A 25102-nucleotide genomic window follows, 5' to 3' on the forward strand; every position below is an offset into this window, starting at 1 on the left:
GTTACTCCTGTAAGCAAGTGGCTACTCCAGTCTTCCCATTCAAGACTGCAGAACATAAGCTCTTTGAGGGCAAAGACTATTTGACTTATTGCAGTCAATCAGCACACATTGTATTCCTATTGATTACAACACATTGTATTAGGAATCCTGGAAAATAATAATGGAACTAAAAAGTAGGTAGAGAAACCTAAACTTTAATGATGAGGATAGCATGATTTTATGTGTATGCTTAAGTAAAGTTTAATGTATGTGTGTATGACATATATGAGCATATATAGATAGATTATGAAAGGTAACTTAGGATAGTAACCAGGGCTCAGAGTGTTAAGGAAGATGGTTAAATTAATCTAAAACAGTAGGACATATCAAAAGGAATGAACAAGTGATGTTTTCTTTAGGAAGTCACTGGTGCCCTTATCAATGGCAATTAGAGTGGAGTAACATGAGGTAATGGAGAGAAAATGGAAGAATCAGGTGATATCACTTTTTTAGAATCAGGTATACCAGATTCTATTTTAAAATAGCAGAATAAGTTTATAAAATAAAAAGTAATAAAAGTTAAAGATATCCATGGTAATCTGATAATTGGAGATTTGAATGTAGATTATAGGCAACAGATCACTTGTCACTAGTAATATAGGCAATTTGGTCAAATAGAGGGAAAAATCATATGATAGTAATAGAATAGTTTGAAGCTTTTTTCCATTGCAAATTAGATTTTCCTGTTAGGAAATTTTAATTCACAGAAGATTCCTACTGAAAATTCCAAGTTGAATTCTCAAATTTATGAACAATTCTTGAAATAAATTGGATCATCACATGAATGATAAAAGTACTTTTTAAAGCACTGCCTCATATCTTTAATTTTGGTTCACAGATATTGATGAATGCGAGCACCACCATCTGTGCACAAATGGACAATGTAGAAATACAGAAGGATCTTTCAGGTGCTTATGTGATCAGGGTTATAGAGCATCTGCAGTAGGAGATCATTGTGAAGGTAAATGACTTGGCTGTGAAACCTGATTCATACATACAACTTTAGAACTCTTAATAGAGATTGGTTAGTCCAAACTATTTATTTCATAGTTGGAATTGAAGCTCTGAGAAGAAAAAGATTATGGTAGAACTAGGACTGAGTCTTAAACTTCATAAGGCTTTTAGCCCATTGTTGTTTTTACTATCCCCCCAAGTTTCTCTGTAATAGTTATTCCAACAGAAGAGAAGTCAGAATAACTCTTCTTAGCTACAAATTATTTAGAAAAGGGCTGAAGTTTAAAATAAATTTCCAATAAATCAGAAAGAGAACACATAGATGTGAAAATTTGTGTTATAAATCAGAATCACCAAATTTCAAAGTTGGAAGGGGATTTAATAATTATAATAATTAACAATTATTTAACAATTAATAATAAAATAATAATAATAGACTATCCAGTCTATTCCTTACCAAAAAAATCCTTATTACAACTCCACTTAAAACTTTTTCCCCCTCCAAGTCACCAGTCAGCCTTGGCTTGGATAAAGTCCTCCAGTGAGAAAAAGTTTACTACCTTTTAAAGAAACCAGTTTTGTTCTTGAACAGATCTAATTACTATCCAATTTTTTCCTGTCTTAGTTCTAAATTGTATCTTTGCAACTTCTACCCATTCTTCTGGTTCTGTGTTATGGGACCAAATAGAATCCATCTCAGTATTTTGTACATTATAGTTTTTAAGTGTATGAAGATAGTTACCATGTTCCTCTTGAGTCTTCTTTCTAGACTGAATGTCTCAAGTTTTTTGTTTTTTTTTTTAATCTGATCCTTGTATGGCATTAGGCTCGATGTTTTTCACAGTTGTGGTTGTTCCACTATAGAATATCTCCAGCTCTTTCAGTGTGTTTTATACGATATAGAATTCAGAAGTGAATACAGAATTCTAGATGCTGTCTCACTAGAGCAATACATGAAACTTGATCAACTTTTTCCTGGAAGGCTCTCTCTCAATGCAGCCTACAATTTTATTGCCTTTTGAATACCGTATCATAGTATTGACTCATGTTTAACTAACAATCCACTAAAGTTCCAAGACTTTTTTCATAAAAATTGTTTTCATTCCATGCTTCCTTCCATTTTGTACTTGTGAAGTCAATGTATTGAATCTAAATCTAAGATTTGCATTTATTCCTGTCAAATTTCACTTTAATTTTGTCCAGTTTTTTAGCCTCTCAAGGTTGTTTTTATATCCTGATTGTTTTTGTTCTGCCTAGTCTTTGAACACTAATTTTATCTGAAGCGCAGATGAATTTTTGATTTTTGGTATAAGCTTCTTGAAATAATTACTATTTGGGAAATGTCAATAGTTGTTGCCACACTTTTCGTGAGTTTATTTGCATGAGCTACTTTTCTTCTTGTTTAGAGATGGAAGGAGGTTTGGTGCATGGACTTGCATTGCTTTATAGTATAATAAAAACAATTAAGGATATAAAGAAATAAACTTGCTACTAAGTCCTCTACTCTGACCCCAGAAGTAGATGGGTTAGAGAGCTAAAGCTCTGATAATGAATCACCACTAGATGGGGATCTTTCTATGTTTTGCACTTTGAAGAATCTTGGCCTGTATTGATCTATTACTTCAAAAGACCAATTCTTTGAATCCCAAATGTATTTCATAAAAAGTCAAACTATAATATTTTAAAATCAAACTTACTCATTATTATCAAAATAGAACAAAGTGCCACAATCAGAATTAAATTTTGATGGGAAGTCACCTTTTTCACATGTATATTAAATAACAGAAACAAATGTAACCAGATGCTTTTCTCTTGTATGTCATTCCTGTTTCCGTAGCTATATAAACATAATTGGCTTTCTTACAGCTATTGAGATATTAACTATTGAGATAAGAAGACAAATTTTAGAATTAGTGGAGTCAAGTTCAAAGATTCCCTCTACTTGTAATGGTAGAACAGAAAGATTGTTGCTTTTATTGTCAGAGAATCTAGGCTCAAATCTTCTTTTGCAGTGGAAAAACCATTGTCTTTGGAATCAGAGAGTTTTAATTCAGATCTTGGTCTCATTTCTTAATGTCTATGACCTTATATAAGAGTGTCTCTGGGCCTCAATTTCCACTCCTAGTGCATTAGATGATCTCTAAGATACTTTCCATCCAGTACAGTACATGAGATCTTACAACTTCCTATGAAAACTTGGGGAAGACTGGCAGTCAATTTTTCTCATGTAAAACGAAGGAGCTGGAATAGATTTTGTATGGTCAAGTGTCTACTTTAAATTGTAAATTCTATGAATTTTCACTTTCCTTTGAAGCTTTGCCAGTGGGTCACAAACATGATCATTTCTTCCAAGTTTGAATGGCATCTGGTAGTAAGCTGGTAAAAGACTGAGGACCAATGTAAATGAGGATGGAAAAAATTACTACCTATGTTGGCCATGATATGTTGATTTGCTTTTTGTTGGCATTGTGATCCTAGTACAAATTAAGAAAATAATCAAAATTATTATCTAGTTCTGCCTTGACTATAATGTGAAAGTTTGATTTTAAACTTACTTCCCTAAACTAATTTTTTTTTTTGTAGGATCTGGCTTTTGTTACTTCCTGCAAGCTTAGAAGGACAGACTTATTTATATTAGCATGTTCTACTGTTTAATCTCTTAATCTTTTCTTTTCCCAAGCAAAACAGAAAAAATTAAGACAAATGAATGCAAATTTTTCTCTAATCTTCATCATTTTCTATCTCTTAGGTAGAAGAGTAGATAGTTCCTAAATTTGTAATTAGGAAAACTTGAGTTCAAATCCATTCTGAGATTTGCTTAAATTGTATGACTGTGCAAGTTGCTTAACCTCTGTGTAAAATGTGTAAAGCTTGAGCAGCCTGATGATAAAACCTGTCTGCTGGAGCCAGTGCATCTTTGTCAAAAATTAGAAAATTAATGGTATAGAGAACTAAATTTAGAAGTTCTCTAGGGTTACCTGTGGCTCCCTCTTTCTTTTGTTTTTGGAGGAGTGTCTTAAAGTCTCTGTTTCTTCTCTCTACTATTGCCTGACCTAGTGGGTTAAATGGTATGCCAGTGGTGTGTAAAATCTTATACTGTGCACAAAAGTGTGCAAAATGTTTAGAAGAATATGCAGGTCCATTATCTGTTTTTATTTCTTGTGGCACACACATAATTGCAAATGCTTGGATAAAGAATTCAGTGACCTCTGGGGCTGTCTCTTTTGCTGTTGGCACTGCAAAAGTGAATCCTGAAAAGGTATCTACCACCACATGGATAAAAGACAGACGACCAAAAGATTTATAATGAGTCACATCCATTTGCCAGAGTTCATTGGGTCTCAAACCACGAGGATTCTTCCCTGGAGGGAGTGTAGGAGCGTAGAAAGGAAGGCAAGCTGTATAGCTTTTTACTATGCTCCTAGCTTCCTCTCTTGTTATTCCAAATTGTAAACGTAAAGCTTGAGCAGCTTGATGATATTTAGAATGAGATTCTTGTGCTTCCTGAAATAAAGGACTACTGGCTAACATAGTTAAAAGGCTATCTGCTTTTGAATTTCCATCAAAAATAGGACCTGGAAGTCCACTATGTAAGTGGACATGCAAGATATAAATCTTGCCTGGATGCTTTCTCACTTGCTCTTGAAGTTCCTTAAAGAGCTGATAAATATTGGAGGCTGCAATTTTTTTTGGGCTGTGGCAATTCTTTGTACTAACCTACTGAATAGGCTGAATCAGTAATTATATTTACGTCTCCTGGGTAATAAGTAAGAGCTAGCATGATAGCAAACAATTCATTGTGTTGAGTGGACTGAAAAGGAGTTCTGACTACTCTCTTTATGGTTAAATCATGAGAGTATACAGCACAAACATTTTCTTTGGAGGCATCTGTAAAGATTGTTGGTCCTTTAAGAGGAACCATAGAAATCTTTTCTTCAAAAATCCATCACCAATTATGTAGTAGCCGGGTTATCTTTAATGGAGACCCATGTGCAAAATTTGGAGCTATGGCCAATAAAATTTGCCATTCTTGGATGGTCTCACAGCATACATTAATTTGTGCATTGGTATAGAATGTGTATATTTTTTCAGGACTTATCCCAGATAATTGTACTCCTCTCTTAATGGCCTTTAATAAAATTCTAGCCACAAGCACTGGATAAGGAGTAAGGCTTTGTTCAGGTTGTGCTGGGATGTTCACCCACTCAATCACACTGTCTCCTTGATAAAGGACTGCTGTGGGTGCCTCTTTTGTAGCAAAAACTGATATTTCCAAGGATTTTTGAGTGACTCTTTCAACCACATTGGATAAAGCCAGTTCAACTTCTCTCAAAGCCTCTTGTGCTCCTTTTGTAAGCTGGCGTGGTGAATTTAAAGCATTGTCTCCCCTTAAAATGTCATATAGAGGTTGCAGTTGATTGGTAGTTAAGCCTAATACTGGACACATTCACTGGATATCTCCTATCAATTTCTGGAAGTTATTTAAGGTGGTTAGCTTCTCTGTTTTTAAGGAGAGTTTTTGTACTATAAGCACCTTAGGATATACTTCATATCCTAAATATTGAAAAGGAGCATGTCTTTGAATCTTTTCTGAAGCTATATGCAGTTTGTAGTACTTTAATGTTTCCATGGTCTTTTGTAGACATGTTTCTAACATTTGTTCCTCAGGTGCACATCCCAAAATATCATCCATATAATGTAACAATATTACTTTTGGAAATGCTTTTCTTACTGGAGCAAGAACAGCAGCAATATACATTTGGCACATAGTAGGGCTGTTTTCATTCCCTTTGGCAAAACTGTCCATTCATATCTTTTATAAGGCTCAGCCAAATTAACACTAGACACTGAAAAAGCAAATCTTTTCATATTCTCCTTATCTGGAGGGATAGAATAGAAACAATCCTTAATGTCTATAACCCAAAGAGGCCATTCTCTTGGCAACTGAGTAGGAGATGGAAGTCCAGGTTGAAGAGTTCCCATAGTTTCCATCTGTTCATTTACTCTTCTTAGATCAGTTAACATCCTCCATTTTCCAGATTTCTTTTTCACCACAAATACTGGGGAATTCCAAGGACTTAGAGAAGGCCGCAAGTGTCCTTGGTCAAGTTATTTGTTCACTCTGTCTAATGAGGCCTGAATTTTATCACTTCTTAAGGGCTATTGTTCTGCCCATACTGGTGAATCAGTCTTCCACTGAATAGGAACCAGTGAAAGTGCAGGTAGGCCTTCAACAGCAGCCCTGCCTAAAAAGCCGAAGTGCTTATTTGTAATCCTATCTGCTGTAAAATGTCTCTTCCCCACAGATTGATGGGGATTTTTTCAACCACAAAAGGAGTAAATACTCCTGTTTCACCTTCAAATATCCATCTTAAAGGGGTAGCACTAACTTCAGCTGCTATTGATCCTCCTACCCCAGACATGTAGGTGTCTGCCTTAATCTTTGGCCAGTGACTGGGCCAATTGGCATTTCTAATAACTGTACAATCTGCACCCGTGTCTACCAATCCTTCAAATGGTATTCCATTTATATAAATAGTAAGCATAGGTCAATCAGCTGTCACAGCTGCTGTCCAATATATTCCTGGATTTTGTTCATTGGAGTCAGAATCTAGGCGACTGTCACCAGATTGCTTATTAGGGGTATGTAACAACAAGCCTGATGCTACTACTTCTCCTGGTTGATAAATCACACATTTTCTACCTATGTAAGTGACTGGGATATTAGCTACACTTTCTTCAGTTTCCCACATCAGTATATGGATGGACACTGTTTTTTAAGCATTCTCAGAAGGTAAAATGGTCAAGCCTACTGTGCCTGGAGGCAAAGGATCCATAGGCTGAACAGGAACAGATTTCACTTCTCCAGGGAATATCTCAGTAGTCTCTACTGCATACAACTCTATTTTTCCTAATTTCAATCCCTTTCTTCCATCTGATTGCCTTTTGGCTGATTAATCATGTCTTAAATTTCTCTGTATGTAACCTTGGCTGCCATCATGCCCCACTTGGGGGGCTGAAGCTGGACCCCGCCTCTCATTTCCCTGGGTCAATCTACTTTCGGAGGCCCAGTGGAGACCTTTGTGGCATTTTGGACATGGCATTTTATGTCTTCTCTCATCCTGTCTTCTCACTCTATCTCCATATCTACACTGAGCTCTTAGATGTCTAATTTTTCCACATTGGAAACATTGAAGAATTTCTCTAGGAGTCCTTTGCCAAGAGGGACCCTGTCTTTCCATGTTCATCATAGTCCGGGTGTAAAAAGCATTTGTTCCCACTGTAGCACATCGTCTTATGATCTCATCTAAAGGAGCTCTTTGTCTAATCCTCATATAATTCTTTTGCAAATCTCATTGGCATTTTCTTTAACCAGATGTCGGTCATTATTTCTGTAGCTGCATTTTCTCCAATAGTTCTTTTGACAGCAGTTTGCAGACGTCCCACAAAATCTGCAAAAGGTTCATTGGGACCTTGCTCTATTTTAGTGAAAGCCTCTCTCCAATCTTTCTGTCCAGGGAGGGAACCCCAAGCTTTTATTGCAGCCTTGGCAATTTGCTCGTACACTGTCATGGGTTAAATAATCTGTTCTGAATTCTCTCCATACCGACCTTCACCACTAATTACTCAAAAGTGAATTGTGTGTTAACTCCTATTTCCAAATTGCATCTGACTTGGATTTTACATAATTCATGAAACTCCACAAGCCACACTAGACATGTCCTTGCTATGGATTTCCAATCATTCGGGGTTAGGACTTCATAAGACAAACCATCTAGTAACATTTTAATATAAGCTGATGTAGCCCCATAAAGGGTACAACCTTTTTTCAAGTCTTTAATTTTATTCAAATCTAAAGATGCATATCTTCTCCTTTTTTTTACCTACAGAGTCAATCTCTTCAATCACAGGATATGCATATGTAAAATCGCTTATATCCTGTCCTTCACTCTTAGCTTTAACCAATGCTTTTTCTAATCTTGTCATAGGCTGCTTAACAGATGCTTCGGTTTGTATTTCTGCCTCTTCTCCTCCTCCTTCTTGCTCCACCCTGAAGGGTTAATTAAGGGAGGAGATGGGAAATGCTCCCCTTGCTCAGAGTTGTACTTAACTTCATTGTTATCTGATTCATTCTTTTCACCTTGTTTAGTTGACACCTACCTATTTTGCTCCTTCTTCTTTTCCTTTAGAATAACAATTTTTAAAGCCACTTAGATTAAATTATAGGTATGAAGTGTATCTTTGGAAATTGAGTTTTGTTTGGAATTGTAGTGTTCATCTAATTGCTCTCCTACTAATTTCCACTCATCTGGATCCAATTCTTTTTCCAGAGAAAAACAAGGACATATCCTGCACAGTTTTTAAAAGTTCAGTAATCTCCTCCAAAATTATAATCAATCCTTGGTTTTTCATAACCTTGATAATGTTCTCTAAACATTTTCCTTGAACAGAAGGCATTTGCCTCATTTCACTGAAATTCTACTTTAGCTCTTTAACAAAGTTTCCTTATTACTCACGCTTCTGGGTCAGAGAGACTTTTCCATAGAGATCTGGATCAGAGGCATTTCCACTGCAATCAGAATCTTATTGGTCCCTGTTCAGGTGTCAAAATGTCAAGGTCTGGGCTAGCTCCTCTGAAGGCTCAGAATAAGTCCTTGTCAGGATAAGCAAAAGTCCTTGCCCCATGTTGGGCGCCAAATTGTAAAGGTCCTGGATTGTAAAGGTCCGGTCCTCTCTAAGTTGTCCTTGGGGACTGCCGTCTCAACTCAATCTCCCAGCCAGACTCGACTTCCTCCAAAGTGTCATCCCAACTCTTTCCCAGAGTAGACTAACTCTCTGGGTCCAATGTTGTCTTCTTTTATCCTCTCAGAGATTATAGTGAGAACTCAACGGGGCTTATGAGAAACACTTCAACCAATGAACTTGCTCCCTCAGAATTCCAAAAGTGTGAATTCTGAGCCAGAAAACTGTCCAGACAACCTGAGTTCTCACCTTGTAATCCTAACAATATATAAATGGCTAAGAAACCAATTAAATTGGTTCTTCTTTACAGGGAGAAAATTCACTCTGTAAACATGCATATGTATGTATTGTAAGAATCAATCTAACATTTGTAGTTTAGATATCATCTGAAACATTTAAAGTAGGATCAAAACTTATAAACAATAGTTTCCATATTGAGCTTTTTTCTATAATTTATTGTAGTAAGAGCAGTAATTATTAGTAGGAAATGAGATAAAATACTGTATCATTAAAAATAAGAGATAAATTTTGTTTCTTAGCTTTTTCTTTTGTTAATAATTTTAAATTCTTAATCATGGAGAAGAGGGAATAATTGTGTATGTTAGATTTTTAAGCTTTGACTATGACTTCCTCTAGTAGCAGAGAGGTAGATGATTAATTCATTCAGCACAAGAGAATTATTTTCCTTTTTCCCCAGAATCATAATTAAAGCTAATTAATAATTTACGAGATATTTGGGTTTTTTTTAAATTTGTTCTTCATATATTTATCAACAATTTCCTAAAAAGATTCAATTCAACCTTGATAAAAGAAGTTTATTATGAGGATTGGAAGTAAGGTTCAAGTCTAATTAAGAAAATAGGTGAGGATAAAGAGAGGAGGACACTGGAAACATTCCAGTAGGCAGAAAGTCATTGGGGTGCCAGGCGGAGTACCAGGCATGGTGCTGGCATGTTTAGACCCTCTGCAAAAAGAGGGCTCCAGTCTGGCTCTTTTACAATGGGGGGCTTTGGCTTCTAGCTGAAAGGGGGATCATGGGTGGAGTCCCATATTGGCTCCTTGCTGGGTTTCAGCTAAGGTTAGAATTTGAATTGAATTCAATGGGTTTTGGGATTGAGCTATCTCCACCCAGATAACAAAGATGAAACTGTTTGTGCTTGGGGTGGAGTCCCCTCACTGAGGCAGAATTGAAGGAGGTTTTCTCCTTTAAGAATTTTTCAGTTTTGGGGTTCCCTCCTCAATTTTACCCTTATTTTTTATTTTAACATTCTCCATTTTGAAGATCCAACCTTTCTTCTTTCCTATCTAAATTCAGTCCACATAACTCAGTATATAGTTGCTATTACTACCTGTGTGCCAAAAGGATATTTATTTTGTTTATTTGAGATTCAATTTTGTCATGTATAAACTACTATAGAAAGAATAATCCTTGCACTACTTTCTTTGCAGGGCTGTTGCAAGGAAAGTGTTTTGTAAGCCTTAAAGCACTATATGATATGTTGCTATAACAAAGTAACAACTAACAATAATTCAACTAAACTTAGTCTTTTCAAGGAAATTATAGATATAGTAGGGAGGAATAATACAAATGTACAATTAATTGTAGTATATGCAGTTTTGTAATTGGGAAGTAGCAGAGTTTAACCACATTGGAAGCAGACTTTAGAAGTAGTAAGACCTGGGCAGCTAAGTAGTGCAGTGGATAGAGCACCAGCCCTGAAGTCAGGAGGACCTGAGTTCAAATGTGGCTGTAGACATTTAACACCTCCTAGCTGTGTGACTCTGGACAAGTCACTTAACCCCAATAGCTTCAGGCAAAAAAAAAAAAAAAGAAGTAGGAAGACCTGTGTTTAAGTATTATCTTTGATACCTTCTCACTGTGGCCTCTGACACATACTGGCTATAGTCTTTTCATGACTGTGACCTAAGCAAATCTCTTATGACTGTTAAGTTGCAGAGTTTTTGTTAATATGTATTTGTAAAAGGAGTTTCATCACTGGAAGTTCTTTGCAATAATGAAATCACAAATCAGATTTTTAAAAATGGTGTCAGAAGAGAATAATAAAAAATATTTTAGGAAGAAGAAATAATTTTTGACTAGAGAGATGTAAAAATCTTGATAAAGGAGATGGGTGGCAGCAGAGCTAGATCCTGAAGAAAAGAAATGTTTTCAACAAAAAGAGATGTTGAGGGAGATCATTACAAATAAAAGGAACAGTGTGTATACAAAATTACAGAAGCAGGAAAATGATGGATAATATCAGGGGATGATGTGCAATTTGCTATGATTAGAGAATATGGGGGGGTGGAATAAAATGTAGCAAACCTGGAATTATTTATAGAGTTTGACTGTGATGAATTGAAAGCCAAGCCAAGGAATTGTTATTTAATTTGAAAAGAGGAGAGGATGGAGAAGATAGAAGGTTCCAATGGGAGACAAGATGGCATTGTAGATAGAGGACCAGACTTGTATTCTGGAAGACTAGTGTTCAAGTTCTACCTGTGATGTATAAGACATTCACCGATGTAATTACATATCTAGATTCATAAGAGGGAAATATTTCAGGGGTTTGAATACAGTAATAATGTGAGCAGGTAGGCATTAGAACTAATGATATGGTTAAGCATTGGAACTTTGCTGTGATTGATAAGATTAGAGACAAGAGACCAATCAGAAAGCTATAAAAATAGCCTAAGGAAGAGTAAAGGCTCAAGCCAGGTGACAATGATGTGACTATCTCTGCAAAGGATATTTTCAGACAATTCTACCATCTGGTAATTCTTTCCTCTGATTGCTTTTTGGATCTAATGTTATTTCTTCTATTGTCATATTGAATTACTGTTTACTTTTTGAATTATTATTTAATGTCTTTCCAGCTAAATTGTGAAGTCTTTAAACTCAATTAATTTTAAACTCAAAATTAAAACTTAATGTCTTACTATTCCTTTTCATTGCTTCTGATACATATTATATTGTACTTGAAATATTTCTTGATCAATCAATCCAAGATTTAATAGTGTATTTTTACTTAATATAAGAATCATCATCATAAATTTTTGCTAGTTATATAATCTGGATTTTTTTTTCTATTTCCTATTTGTTAATGGAAATTGCAGAGATAGTCTTTGAAAAAAATAAACTTACCAAAAGCCAAGCTGTTTTGAAGATGTATCATTTGAAGATATTTAGAAGAAAAAAAGTGAAAACACTTTCATCCTCTTATCTAATAATCATACTTGATAAATGATACATGTAATAATTTACATAAATTTGGGATTTAAAGGAAAAGAAAAATAGGTCATAAACTCTCACCTCACTGTATGTTTAAGTTATTTTGGCTGTTCCTTTGATTTCAGATATCAATGAATGCTTGGAGGACAGCAGTGTTTGCCAGGGAGGAGACTGCACTAATACTGAAGGTTCTTATAAATGTACTTGTTCCAGTGGCTTTCAGCTAATTAACAATAAGGAATGTCAAGGTACTGTTAAGTTATAAAATTTATTTTTTTAAATTTCTTAATTTCTGTAGTGTTTCCTGGTTATGATCTAATACCTTATTATAGTATTTACTTTTGTTTCTTTGAGCTTTCTCTCTCTGGTCTTAAGTTTTTTCACATGTAATATGAGGTAATTAAACTAGATAATTTCAGGTTTACTTCTTTCATTAAATCCTGTGCTCCTATTTGTTTATTAGCTTTTTAAATAGAGATTATTCGTATTGTTCCTTGTTAAAACTCTTTCACCTACTATATATGATTCCACTCATTTGCTGGAAGAGTGATGTATGCCCCACCTTCTCTGATGGATAAAATACTTTTTCTTGAATGTCATCATTTCTCTGTGAGGTACAGCTTCTTCAATAATTTTGAAATAAATTTTGTTTGTAATTCCTCTAATTTTACTTTATGTATTTTATAATTTAATTTTTTTTCAAAATAATTTTGCATTCAATTTCATATTCAAACTTTACAACAATTATATGATTAAGATATGGAAGAAATTTTCTCCATTATTAATTCTTTTTTTTTTTTCATATAATTTGTTTCTCTACACAGAAGAGCACAAGTGAAAGTCAAAATTGAGTCATATCAATTTTCCTATCCTTTGACATTACTTATAGCATTATTGAAATGTTATCACTTGAATTTTTGTTTAATATATTTCATTTCCATAGAACAGAGGAATAACATAGTAGATAAAGATACAAGGGTATATTGAGATTATATGACAACCTGTCATGGTTTCTAGGATTGGAAAATAGGAGTCATGGGTTATAGTAAACACAGTTCCATTATGAAGAAACTGAAATCTTGGGCAAATCATTACAACTCTAGATCTCAACTCTCATCTGGAAATGAAGAGATTAAAAAAAAATCTTCTAAGCTCTTAAAAAATCTTTAAGCTCTTCCTACTCTAATATCAGTGATTCTTTGACTTGATCAGAATTGAGTCTGTGACTCAGTGCTGGACTCAAAATAGCAAACAGATCTAACTCCTAATTAATTACTGTTCACATAGTACCTTAAAAAATCATTCCTTCTTTTCCCTCAGTGTCTACCTGTATTTTTCATTCTGAAAATTTAGTGCAACATTTAATTTCTGTTGTATATGTCCTTTGTTATTTTGATTCTATTGAAATGATGTATCATTAGAAATATAATTGTGTTCAATGTCTCCTTATTGCCACTTTTAATAGATGTAGTTGATTTTCATTTAAGATAATGATATATTCTATAATAGTACTTAATTTGGAGACAGAGAGTTATATCCACCTCTAATACATATTTGAATAATAAAAAAGTAACTTACATTTGGATCAGCAGAAAGAAAGAAATATTGAAAATATCTACTGTGAGCTTTATAATGTAGACCTAATCTTCCTTTCTAGCCTTATTTATATATTGCTACTTTTCATTTCTGGATATTCTGTATTTCTTGTTATTTTTTCTAGAATACTTGATTTCTTTTTCTTTGCCTTTGTACTAGCTTTCCCATATGCCCATAAAGTACTTCCTAGCTCTCCAATTATGTGAATACCATAGAATCCCTTAGAAAATTCCTTCAAGACTTATCTCAAATACAATCTTTTAGCCTTTCCTGATTGATCCATTTACTTGACCTCCTTCTCTGTTTTAACTTGCTGCTCTTTCGTGGAATAAGGTACCCATTCCAGGTTGATCTCATTACTTAGTTTCTAACTAAAGCCTTGTTTGATACCATCTTTCTCTGCTTCCTCTTCCCTCTGATTAAAGTGTTTAGGGAGTGACATACCAAATTTCTCTCAGTTCTTTCATTACGGAGGAAAGAAACTGGACTTCTAGGCTCTGGTTTCATCTCCACAAGATATTTCCTGGTGTCATCCCCTCCCCACCTCATTTTCCTAGTTCCTTTTGTTTATTATCTTTTCTAATTAAACTGTAAGTTTCTTGAGGGCAAAGTTAATATTTTTAATAATCAGATCCCTAGCCTAACACACAGGAGGTACCTAATAAATGCTTTTTTGATTATTCTTTATATATTTATTATGTAAGTACATATATATTATGTACATGATAGAATTAGAACTAGAAGAGAATTTTAAGGAGTCTTTGAGTCCAGTTCCCTCTTGGTTTTATGTGTATTGAAATGAAATCACAGAGAAGGTAAGTGTCCAATGTCACAAAGCTACTAAGTGTTTGAGGTGGTATTTTCTTCCATAGAATGTGAGCTTTTTGAGAACAAAGGATATTTTCATTTTTGTCTTTTTAGCCTCAGTATCTAGTATGGGGCCTGACACTTAAGAAATTCTTGTTGAGCAAGTTAATTATGTACAGGACATTGTGCTAAGAGCTAAGGATTAAGAGAAAGTATAAAATACTTTTTTTTTACTTTTTTTTGCCTTGTTTACAGTGTTTACAATCTTTCCAAACCACTTTTGACAGATATCCCAAGAATCAAATATATGACTATGTTCCTTGTTGAACTTTCACCAATATTTTTATGAATTCCACATAACATTATGTGATACTAGATTAAAATGACTACTTCTATCTTTCCAACTCTTCAGACAAATTACATTGGTTTTAAAATAATAGAGCGGTAACATTTAAGTTGTAAATTTACAGAAATATATTTTCAGGCATGCTTTCACATGTTAATAAAATGAACATTAGTTTAGACAGAAATGCCAAGAAATACAGAACCTACATCTTATTTCTATTATAATTCATACAACACACTGAGCTAGAGAGATGGCATACTTCTTGTTCCCCACTGCCACTTCCAAGTGTGCACTCACTTTTTTTCTCCCTTTCTTCCCTCCCTTCCTGCCTCCTTTTCTCTATCTCTGTCTCTCTTTCTCCTTTTCCTCTCCCATCATTTCCTTCTCCCTCCCCATTCTCTCTGTCTATCTCTGTCTCTGCCCTATGTATATCTTTCTCTCTTTCTTCATCTCTTCCCCCTCTTTCCCTCTCTCTTTCCCTTTCCCTCTCCTTATCCCCCCCTCTTTGTTCAGTTAAACTTTCCTTATTGGTACTTCATAAAAGTTTCCATTTGGTATATTTTCTATCCTTCTCTATTCTTCCAAATCAGATCAATTCAATTGAATTCTGTAAACATTTGTTAACTATAGTCTATATTATAATCCAATATCTCTATATAGTCCTTTTTAATCACCTGTCTTTTGCAGAATGTATATTCTGTTTTTGTCTTTAATTTAATAGGAAATTTCAAACAGTTGTCTATCTCAACATTTTAAAAATTATTATTATTCTTGTCTCACTTAGGTAAGTAGGTGACACACTCTGTAGTAATGAACTTAGTGAGGAAGATCTGAGTTCATATCCTGTCCTTTGTCCTGGGTGTGGTGGTAGAGTCCTATAATCCCTCTTAATGAGGGTTGTTCAAATTGGTAGATTCTTTGGACTTGGGAATTCTGAGCTGCCATAAAGCTAAACCTGATAGGGTGTCAATACTAAGTTTGACACCAATATGGTAGGCTGCCAAAAGTGTGTTGGCAGGGAGGGGACCACCAGGCTGCTGCCTAAGGAGAAGCAATCTGGCCCCAGTCAAAAATGGAACATCACGTCCAAATTTCCATGCTGCAAGGGGATACTCAATATCAAAAAAATAAAAAATGATTACTATCTTTATAACCCTGGCAGTCAGTTAATCTCTCTGTTTTAGATAGACAGAGCTCTGTAAAGTAGAAACAACAATAGTGAGTTTCCAATAGAGCTGTGAGGATTCACTGAGATAACTTATGTCAAGCATTTTGCAGACCTTAAATTTGCTATATATAAATGCTTATTCAAAACATTTTTCAGTCATGTCCAACTCTTCATGACTCCATTTAGAGTTGTCTTAGCAAAGATACTGGAGTATTTTGCCGTTTCTTCTCCAGCTCATTTTATAGATGAGGAAACTGAGGTAAGCAGGGTTAAGTGACCTGCCCAGAGTCACAAAGCTATTAAATATCTGAGGTCAGATTTGAACTCAGGAACATGAATCTTCCTGACTCCAGACCCAGCACTCAGGAAGATGATTCTTTCTAACTACAGACCCAGCACTCTATCCACTGTGTCACTTAGCCATCATATAAAAGCTAACTATTTTAATTGTTAGGAACTTCAATTTATTGTTAAATTGAAGACTTCTTAAAGATTTATTGCTATGTTTGTTATTAGTAATTTCCGGAATGGATTAAAATTTCTATGGAAAAACAAAAATATTACATCATTCAGAACACAGTAATTAGTTTTCAAATCAGTTTAAAGGATAAGATCCTTCATAAGTAGCAGACTGATTTTGTAGTTCTCTCTAATTAATTATGAGGCTATTTGATGGAGAGAATAGGTCAGTCAGTGAACCAAGTGTCAGGAAGATTCACTTTCAAATTGTACCTAGACATTTACTAGATCTGTGACACTAGTCAATTCTTTAACCACTCTGTATCTCAATCATTCCATATATAAAATGAGAAAGAAACAATGTCTGTCATTGCTAAAATGATGATCATATTTTAAGGTGTTTTAACTTTCTCATGTTAATAATGTGGTAGATTAAACTGAAATTCTGAATCTATTTGAGTTTTAAATTTTGACGACTCAAGATTCTGTTGTTTTGTGGAATCTGGGATTGCTGAATGAGACCCAATTTAAATACAGTCTGTTTTTTAGCTCAAAGCTACTAGCAAGACTCATTTAGAAATGCTTCAATAAGTGTAACCCAAATTGAATGCATATGTTTCTCTAGATCAAGATATTCAGGCTGATCTTTGTTAGCAGTTTCCTGGAAAAACCCTTAGATTTCTTTTGCAGTTCATGTCATCAAAATTTAAGAAAAGGAAAAAAATTAAAAGAAGAACATATTTAGGGAATAGAGGACTTGTAGAATTCTATGCCTATTATACCTAATTCAGAATAGGTACCTGACACTTTTAATGAATTGCACTAAGGTGTAAGAAAAAAAATGAAAGAAATAAAATGTAGGATAACTTTGCAAGGGCCTCTGAGTAAAGGGTGGGGAACTTGGATTTGATCCATGAAAGAATGAGAAACAAACTGAAATCTTTGAAAAAAAAAAAGTATGCCTGGAAGGAAAACAAAAGTTAGCCAGTGCTTGGAGGGAATGAGGTTAGCAGCAAGAATGAATTTGTAGTAGCCCAGGCAAGAGATTACCAGGGCTTGGGCTATGCTTTTTTAATTAAGATAAAAATATATGGGAGGGTACAGGAAAAGGTGGTGAGCTCTTAACAGCAGGATGAGTATGTTGGGAATTGCTCTGTTCTTCTATGAATAGTCAAGTAAATGTCACTTATAGTCATCATATCCATAGAAAGCTGTGTGATGTATGGAGAAAACCCAAGATATGGAATCAGAAGACCTAGATTTAGATCTCACCTTTACCATTTAGTATCTGTTTATCCTTAGGTAAGTCCTGTAAATCTCACTTTTCTCATGTCTAAAAATAAGGCATTAGACTTGCTGATTACTAAACATCATCTCAACTCTGTATCCTATGATCTTCTCTGTGAAGTTTATTATAGGACAAGGATAAGATTCTGAATCTGATACATTAACATCGTAATCTTAGCCGCTTTACTTTGAGATGTCAGATATCACAATGTTATAAAGGATTGGATGAAGAACAAAGATCTCTGGACAAATATGTTTCTGTTATCTGAATTTAGTAACTTATATTCTCCTGGTATATAGGAGCAAAAAATTAACAATAATATATATGTGTGTATGTATATATACATGATATATATACATATATATATATATGTTAATCTTTAGGAAATAATAGTTAGTGGAAGGTATTTGACATAAAGTCATAAAGTATTCATAATGTTACCAGAGATATTGGAGATTCACTTGGTGATACATTAGGATACATCATTTCAAAAGTTGTAAAAAAGTTGAGAAGGGTGAAAATGGACAAACTTTTTTGGACTTGATAGAAAGGAAATCCTCACTGACTTATAGTAAGAATTGCTTTTCCCTTAAGACAGACTTCCTTAACTGAAATTCATATACTCAATGTAATCACTGTGAGTTTGGAAAGGGGAGAAGGGAAAGTGTGTGTGTGTGGGGGGGTGTCCATTCCTTTTTTTTTTTTTTTTTTTTTTCTGAGGCAATTGGGGTTAAATGACTTAAGCAGAGTCACACAGCTGAGGTGTTAAGTATCTGAAGTCAGATTTGAACTCGGGTCCTATTGACTTCAGAGCTGGTGCTCTATCCACTGAGCCACCTAGCTCTCCCGGTGTCCACTCTTTTATACTAATCTCGAACCTAAATTAATTCTTCTTTCAAGTAGGACTCTAGTTAACAAAGCGGGGAATAGATTTCACCAGACTACCAAAAAAATCTATGACACAAAAAAATGACCCTTGCTTTAGAAGAAAATACAGCTTCTACTCTGTTATTAAATCCTCTTTAGTCCTGCTCCAGTCTAATTTTTCAGATATTACTCTTCATACCCTGAATTTCAGCTTAGCTAGCCCACTTGTGAACCCTCTGCCCAACATCCATTTCCTATTTCTATATCTAAGCACAAGTTGTTCCCTATACTAGAAATTCTCTCTATTGTCATTCTTTCCCACCTTGGAATTCATAAGCTCCTTTCAAGGATTGAATGTCACATTTTTTCAAAAGGCCTTTTGTTATTCCACTAGTTTTTTGTGAAATTGTTTTATATTTGTGTATCTTTGACTTATTTTCTATGTTTATATTATTTTCTCTAGGAGTGTGTAAACCCCTCTGAATTAGGGAATGTCTTATTTTTTGTATCTTAATTGCATAAAATCATGTCTGGCATTTAGTAGGGGATTTAATAATGGATTAAATATGATAGAATAGATCCAATAATAAATTGTCAGTATATTCACACTTTTGAAGATATGTCACATATCTGTTTGTGTGTGTGTCATTAAGATTTGGAGCTTGAAAGGATCTTAAAGGTCATTTAGTCCAATTCTTGTTTTACAAAGGAAAGAAACTGAGACCTAGTGTGGTTAATTGTATACTTAAAAGTTTCCCAGGTAATAAAGGGTATGTCCACTTATTTTCCAATAGTTTTTAATGTACTATGCTGCCTTTCTCTTGGAGATTAGGAAGAAAGATACAAGGTAGAAATAGTAACTATAGGAAGTTGATGGTTTCATTTGAGTTTCATGTGTGTGGATGTAATCTGGATAGTATGGTAAGTCGATGAATTTAGGGTGTTTTAAGTTTAAGTAAGAGTGGGATAACAGATGATGTCCAGTTAGCATGTAGGAATATAGTAATGTAGCTAAGGGGGGAGATAAGGTTGGGCATATTGACTTACAAGTGATCCAAATAAAGATGATAATTATGGGATTGTATTGAAATAAGAGATGAGGGCCAGGTTTGGAACTTTGGGGACACTCATATTTAGGGAATAGAGAAAAAAGATAAATTAATGCAAGAGAGACTATGTGGTGAAGCAATATCTCTCTATTGGCTTTCTTGACTCTGTTATCTCCTGGTTCATATCTAGCCTGTCTGGGGCTCATTCTCAGTCTGCTCTGAGGCTATATCTAATTTGATAAGAACATAAATAATCCAAACATTAATTGCTGTAAAACATATCACAAAAAACAACAACACTTTTTGTTGAATTTCAGAATCCAGGATGAGTAAAAGATAATCACTCACATTGAGGGCATATTACTAGTAAAACAGATTGAATAAGTCTGATCGGTACATTGATGTCTGAAAATGCTAAACTGCTCTTCTGTAAATATATCTATTTTGAAATAAAACATTCTTTGTCAAGTAAATATTTCCTATAAGTTTGGCACCCTTTAATGGAGTATGTAGTTGAACTCATGATAATGTAACTCCTACATTATGGCTTGTCTTATGGAAAGATTAGTTCAGTTTCAAAATAAGTTCAATTTAGTCAAACCACAGAAAGAGAACAAAATTAGAGTGACTTTACATACACTGTTATTATGTAAAAATAGTAATAGCTGCAGTGTTAAAAATACAGAAATAAAAAGTCAGAAGAAGACATGGAAGCAAACAGGACATTATTATTATGGTTTTGTTAAATTGAAAATAATTTGAGCTCATGGTTGTATACACAGTAATTGTTATTGTACTTTTACATTTGTTTTTGGAGGTAATGACTAAAAATAAAAATTTTAAAGTTAAAAGGGAAAAAAAAGGAAATTTCTAGACCATTGCCTTTAAAGATTTTTCTAAATATATCAGTCATAATAGGGTCTGATGTCACTGAAATATGGAAGAAAATTCTTTAATCATTTGGAATTCATTTTAACTTCCAGATATTGATGAATGTGAGCAAACAGACCTCTGTGGTCCTCATGGAGAATGTCTAAATACGGATGGTTCTTTTCACTGCATCTGTGAACAAGGTTTCTCCATTTCTGCAGATGGCCGAACATGTGAAGGTAAGATGAGTGAGAAGAAATTTGGTACAAATCATATGATAAAGCACAAAGCTGGTTAATTTCTGTTTAAGTAGTTAATGTCTCTAAAGTACTAAAGTATTCATAACATGGTCTTCCGAGATATATCAAGTGATTCATACTTCTAAAGTACAATACAAAAGTTACAGTGTTAATATGGTGGCCTGATGTGATGATTAGAACAAATATAAATTATTTCTAATTAAAAAGTTGTTAAATGCAGAGATAGAGCAGAGAAACCATGATAAAAGATATGTCTAATATATAGTCTGTTATTTGTTGATTATCCCTTTTATTACCTTTGTTTAGAAAAGATTTCTATTATACTTTCTCTTGTACTTGTGAACAACAGCTTTCTGCTCTGATTTACTCCATATTCTTCAGTGGATTACTGGCAAAGCTTAATATTCACTAGTTAGCTCTTGGTAGCCCAATGAGGGCTCATCCATAGAAAAAGAAAGATGTTGGCTTACTCTTGGCTACATCTTCATGCTTGTTAGGACATAGCACTAAATATATTAAGAATTATATTATTGTATTTTTATTATGTTTGGTTGAAAGTCACTATGATCTTGTGAACCTAGATCTGGCCTTAGCATTAGAGAGACCTCTCTGAAGTCCTGTTCTAGCACAAGCTGGTTGTATAGCCCTTGGTGTGAGACATCACACTTAATGTTTCTCAGGCAACTCTTTGAGACTTTATTTCCAGAGCAGAGGCTGAATTGCACTGGTAGATGCAGTTTCCTATATCAATTAAATCATGTCTATTCCATTATATAGACTATTTAATGCTGGAGATGCTAACATAAGCACAGGATATAACCTTTACCCTCAAGGAGTTTATATTCTAATTAGAAATTACAACAGGGAAAAAGGTGCTAGAAAGCTAGGCAAGGATCAGATAGCTAGGAGATTTGATGGAGAAGTCATCCAGAGAATGTAACATGTCTTGCCAGCTCCAGTGTCTCCAGTCTGAAGAATGGTAGAAAAAAGAAATAAGGAATTTTAGAACATTTTTCATAAACTTAAACCGAGAAAATTTGTCTGTTGATAAGTTTTGTGAATTATTTCATATATTTCTGAGAATTGAGGTTCAAATTGTCATGTCAAGGATAGATGGGAAGGTTCTGCTAGGGATCACAAGAGCACTCCAGTTCATGAATTGCAATTAGAAGAGCAACAAGAGGTGCCTCTTCTTATTCCTAGCATCATCAGAGTGACTGGTTTCATCTAAAACTAATTACTGCATCATGGAGAATAAACTGAGAGTATAAAAATCAGGCAATTGTTAAACTAGCTCTCCAGCAAAATTGAGACAAAATATTGATGCCAGACTTACCCTGAACATAACAGAAAATGGATTTAGAGGCCTGGGTTAGGAGATGAGAGTGGATTGAGGGAAGTACAGTAAGAGATTAGATTTAAGAAACCAAAGAAAAAAGCATAATAATAATAATAATAATAATAATATTTGTGCAACCAAAAAGAAATATTGTTTTCCTTGGTTAAAGTACTATGATAATGTTATATGTAGGGATCTGGTGCCAAAAGAGCACAAAAGGACATTAAGACAATAGATTCTTTTGGAAAGTTTACAGTATTTCCCAGTCTAGGGATATGAGCTGGCCAATTTGAGTCACACTAATGCTAAAACTTTGCATGATTTGTGCATTACAAAATGCGCAACTCTGCTACTTTGCTTGGCTTTAAGTCAGTGGATAATAATTCCCAATTATAATTGCTTATCATATGTGATTAAAAAAATTTAACATCCAGATCTATAATTTCATTAGTAGAGAGAACTTCAGACGAGGAGACTCCTTTCACCAATGCAGATTGGCAACTATTCTGCCAATCCTTTTAGAATTTTTATGGCATTGAGAGGCCAGGTAAACTTGCTCAGGTTTAAACAGGTAGTATGTGTCAGAAACGGAACTTAAATCAATCCAATCTTCCTGACTCTGAGGCTAGTTCTCTTTACTGTGCTGCCTCAATATAAATCATGTTATCTTTCAATAATAATTGTGCTGCTTCTCAATATTAATGTTGTAAAAATTAATCTTTCTTAATCTGTTGTATACTCATGGGGTTGTAGATTAGATCCATTGATTTAATTCTGTATGTATCACCATCTCATTCACATAGTGGTCCTGACAAAAATATCTGTTAATTGAAAAGGTTCTAGTAGCTATGGTCAAGAACCCAGCAGGTATTCACCTTTAGCTTTGGTTTAAGTTTCTGCCAGGATACTTGTTCTGTATTTGAGCATAGTCCTTTATTTGTAACCAGGATGTACCTGCCACTACAACTTCATGCTCTGGCAAACTTACTTCTAAACGTCTGGCCAATCCTTGTTGATATACCTTGCTTTCATAGACTTGCATTTGACAGTCACATAGTCTGACCACAAGTTATTTTGTCTGATAGTGCTAGAATGTATTAATAGTAGTTTAATTATCTATCTTTATCCCATATATCTTTGGAGAACCATTGAATGTGTAGAAACTATCCAAACTGGCCAAATTATACTACATTTTGAAAAGGCAAATATGAAGATTCTGTCATCTGTGACTTAAATGACTAGTGTCTGTAACCTAAGAGAGTTTCTAGCTTCTTTTCTCAGTCACTGGTTTCCTATTCTTTCTGTCACTGGATAGTAAGCAAGAATCTTATTATTCAGTAAAAATTAAAAATTTAAAAACACTGCAGATCCATTTATAATGCTGGTGTTGGGATTATCAAAAATTCCTACATTTTAAAGAACTATCTTTAAAGATCTGTGATTTTATTTTGGGGGCTCTCTCTTGGAACAGTGCAACTTCTTAGTAGATCATCTTTGTGAGTTGCTGTGATTGAAAAGTTCATGACTTTGTGGCCAGTCTGGTGATGAATCTCTCGAAGCATAGATAGAGTGTACTTTAAGGAATGAGACAAGTAGATTTATCTCCAAGAAGTGGCTGGCACCTTTCTAGCATGGTAGGTCACATACTACTTGTTAAACCTTGTGTTTTTCTGACATAATCTTTGAAAACTCATGGTGACCTGCAAGCCTAGGCATTGGTAATCATGTTTTATGAAAAAAAATATCTTTAGATAATATGCATGGTGTTGCTTGGTAGAGCAGATCTAGAACTGGACTCAGAAGTATGACCTGTTTCTTCTTTTAATACATATTGGCTCCAGGATTGTAATTAGGTCATTTGACTTTTCAGTGCCCTCAGAAACTGTTTAAGACTGTTTGTATTGCAGAGGAGGTGCTAATCTGCCTTGGTATGGAAGAATTTCCAATATCAAGTCACATGGCAATTTTTTAAAAATTTAAAATTCTTTTAATCATATTTGCCATGTAAACATGAGTTTTTACACTCCAAAACTGTAGTTTGGATTTTAAATATTATTATTTTTACTACAAATTAATACTTATTAAATAACCTGAGATTGATCATTTCTGTGCATTTATTTTCCTAATTAAATTTCCCTAATTACAAATTATAGTATAATCCCTAAATAAAAAGGAAGAATTGTATGTTTTCGGTAAAGCATAACAAAGAAGTATTAAAAAGTAGTCCTTTAGGAAAATGACAGATATGCTAACAAGTTATTACTATAAAGCTTCAGCTAAAGGATTGTTGTAATTTATATTGTGGTCAATAGGCTAACGGATGTGTTAGCCTAAAAAAGTGAGAATCTGGTTTTATTAAAAGGCCAAAAATACCTTCAATGAGTGCCCATCAGGCCATTAGCCACTTAATTATATGTGTAGTATTTATAAAAATTTTATACTAGTTTGTGTTTATTTAAAAATAAACAATTCTATAAATAGCTACTCTAAAAGTAACAAAAAACTTCTTTGAATGAACTAATTTTTATTCTTTTTAGGTTGTTTTTTGTTATATTATGGTGTGGTGAAGAGGTATAAAGTATAAGAAGATTAGAAAGGTAAAGAGAGACCAAGCTGTGAAAGTCTTTCAGTTTTAAATAGAATTTATATTTGATACTAGAGGAAGTAGACAGCCACAGGAATTTATTGAGTAGCAAGAGTGACATGGTCAGATTTGCATTTTAGGAAAATTACTTTGGCAGCTAAATGGAGGATGGATTAGATTAAAGAGAAATTTGACTCAGAGAGACCAATTAGATGGCCAAATCAGTAGTCCAAGTAAATGGTAAAGAGTGCCTGAGCTAGTGCCTGAAGATAGTGGCCATAAATGAATGGTATTGTGAGTGTAAAAACAAGATTTGACCACAAATATGTGGTTCATTCCTATATCCCCAAACTAGTTCTCCTCTTTCTCTAGGTGATGACTATCAGAGTTAGAAAGACAAAATCAGGGACATTAGAGAGAATGAGTGAAGACATCCAGTGGAAACTCTCTTACAACCAACAGGGTATTATTGTTGAAATAATGCTATTGACAATAGTAATA

The 25102-nt window shown here is 34.3% G+C and overlaps 1 protein-coding gene across 2 annotated transcripts in view; it reads left to right on the top strand.

The window, feature by feature from the left end:
- Window positions 1-25102, top strand: part of LTBP1 (latent transforming growth factor beta binding protein 1) — a 475937-nt gene that overhangs the window by 383314 nt on the left and 67521 nt on the right. For both annotated transcript variants that reach the window (XM_074288158.1, XM_074288159.1), the window contains 3 exons: window positions 878-1000; window positions 12094-12216; window positions 20532-20657. In XM_074288158.1, the coding sequence (XP_074144259.1) occupies window positions 878-1000; window positions 12094-12216; window positions 20532-20657 (372 nt within the window). The remainder of the gene's footprint in view (window positions 1-877; window positions 1001-12093; window positions 12217-20531; window positions 20658-25102) is intronic.

The sequence above is a fragment of the Sminthopsis crassicaudata genome, chromosome 2 (assembly GCF_048593235.1).
Source record: "Sminthopsis crassicaudata isolate SCR6 chromosome 2, ASM4859323v1, whole genome shotgun sequence".
NCBI lineage: Eukaryota > Metazoa > Chordata > Mammalia > Dasyuromorphia > Dasyuridae > Sminthopsis > Sminthopsis crassicaudata.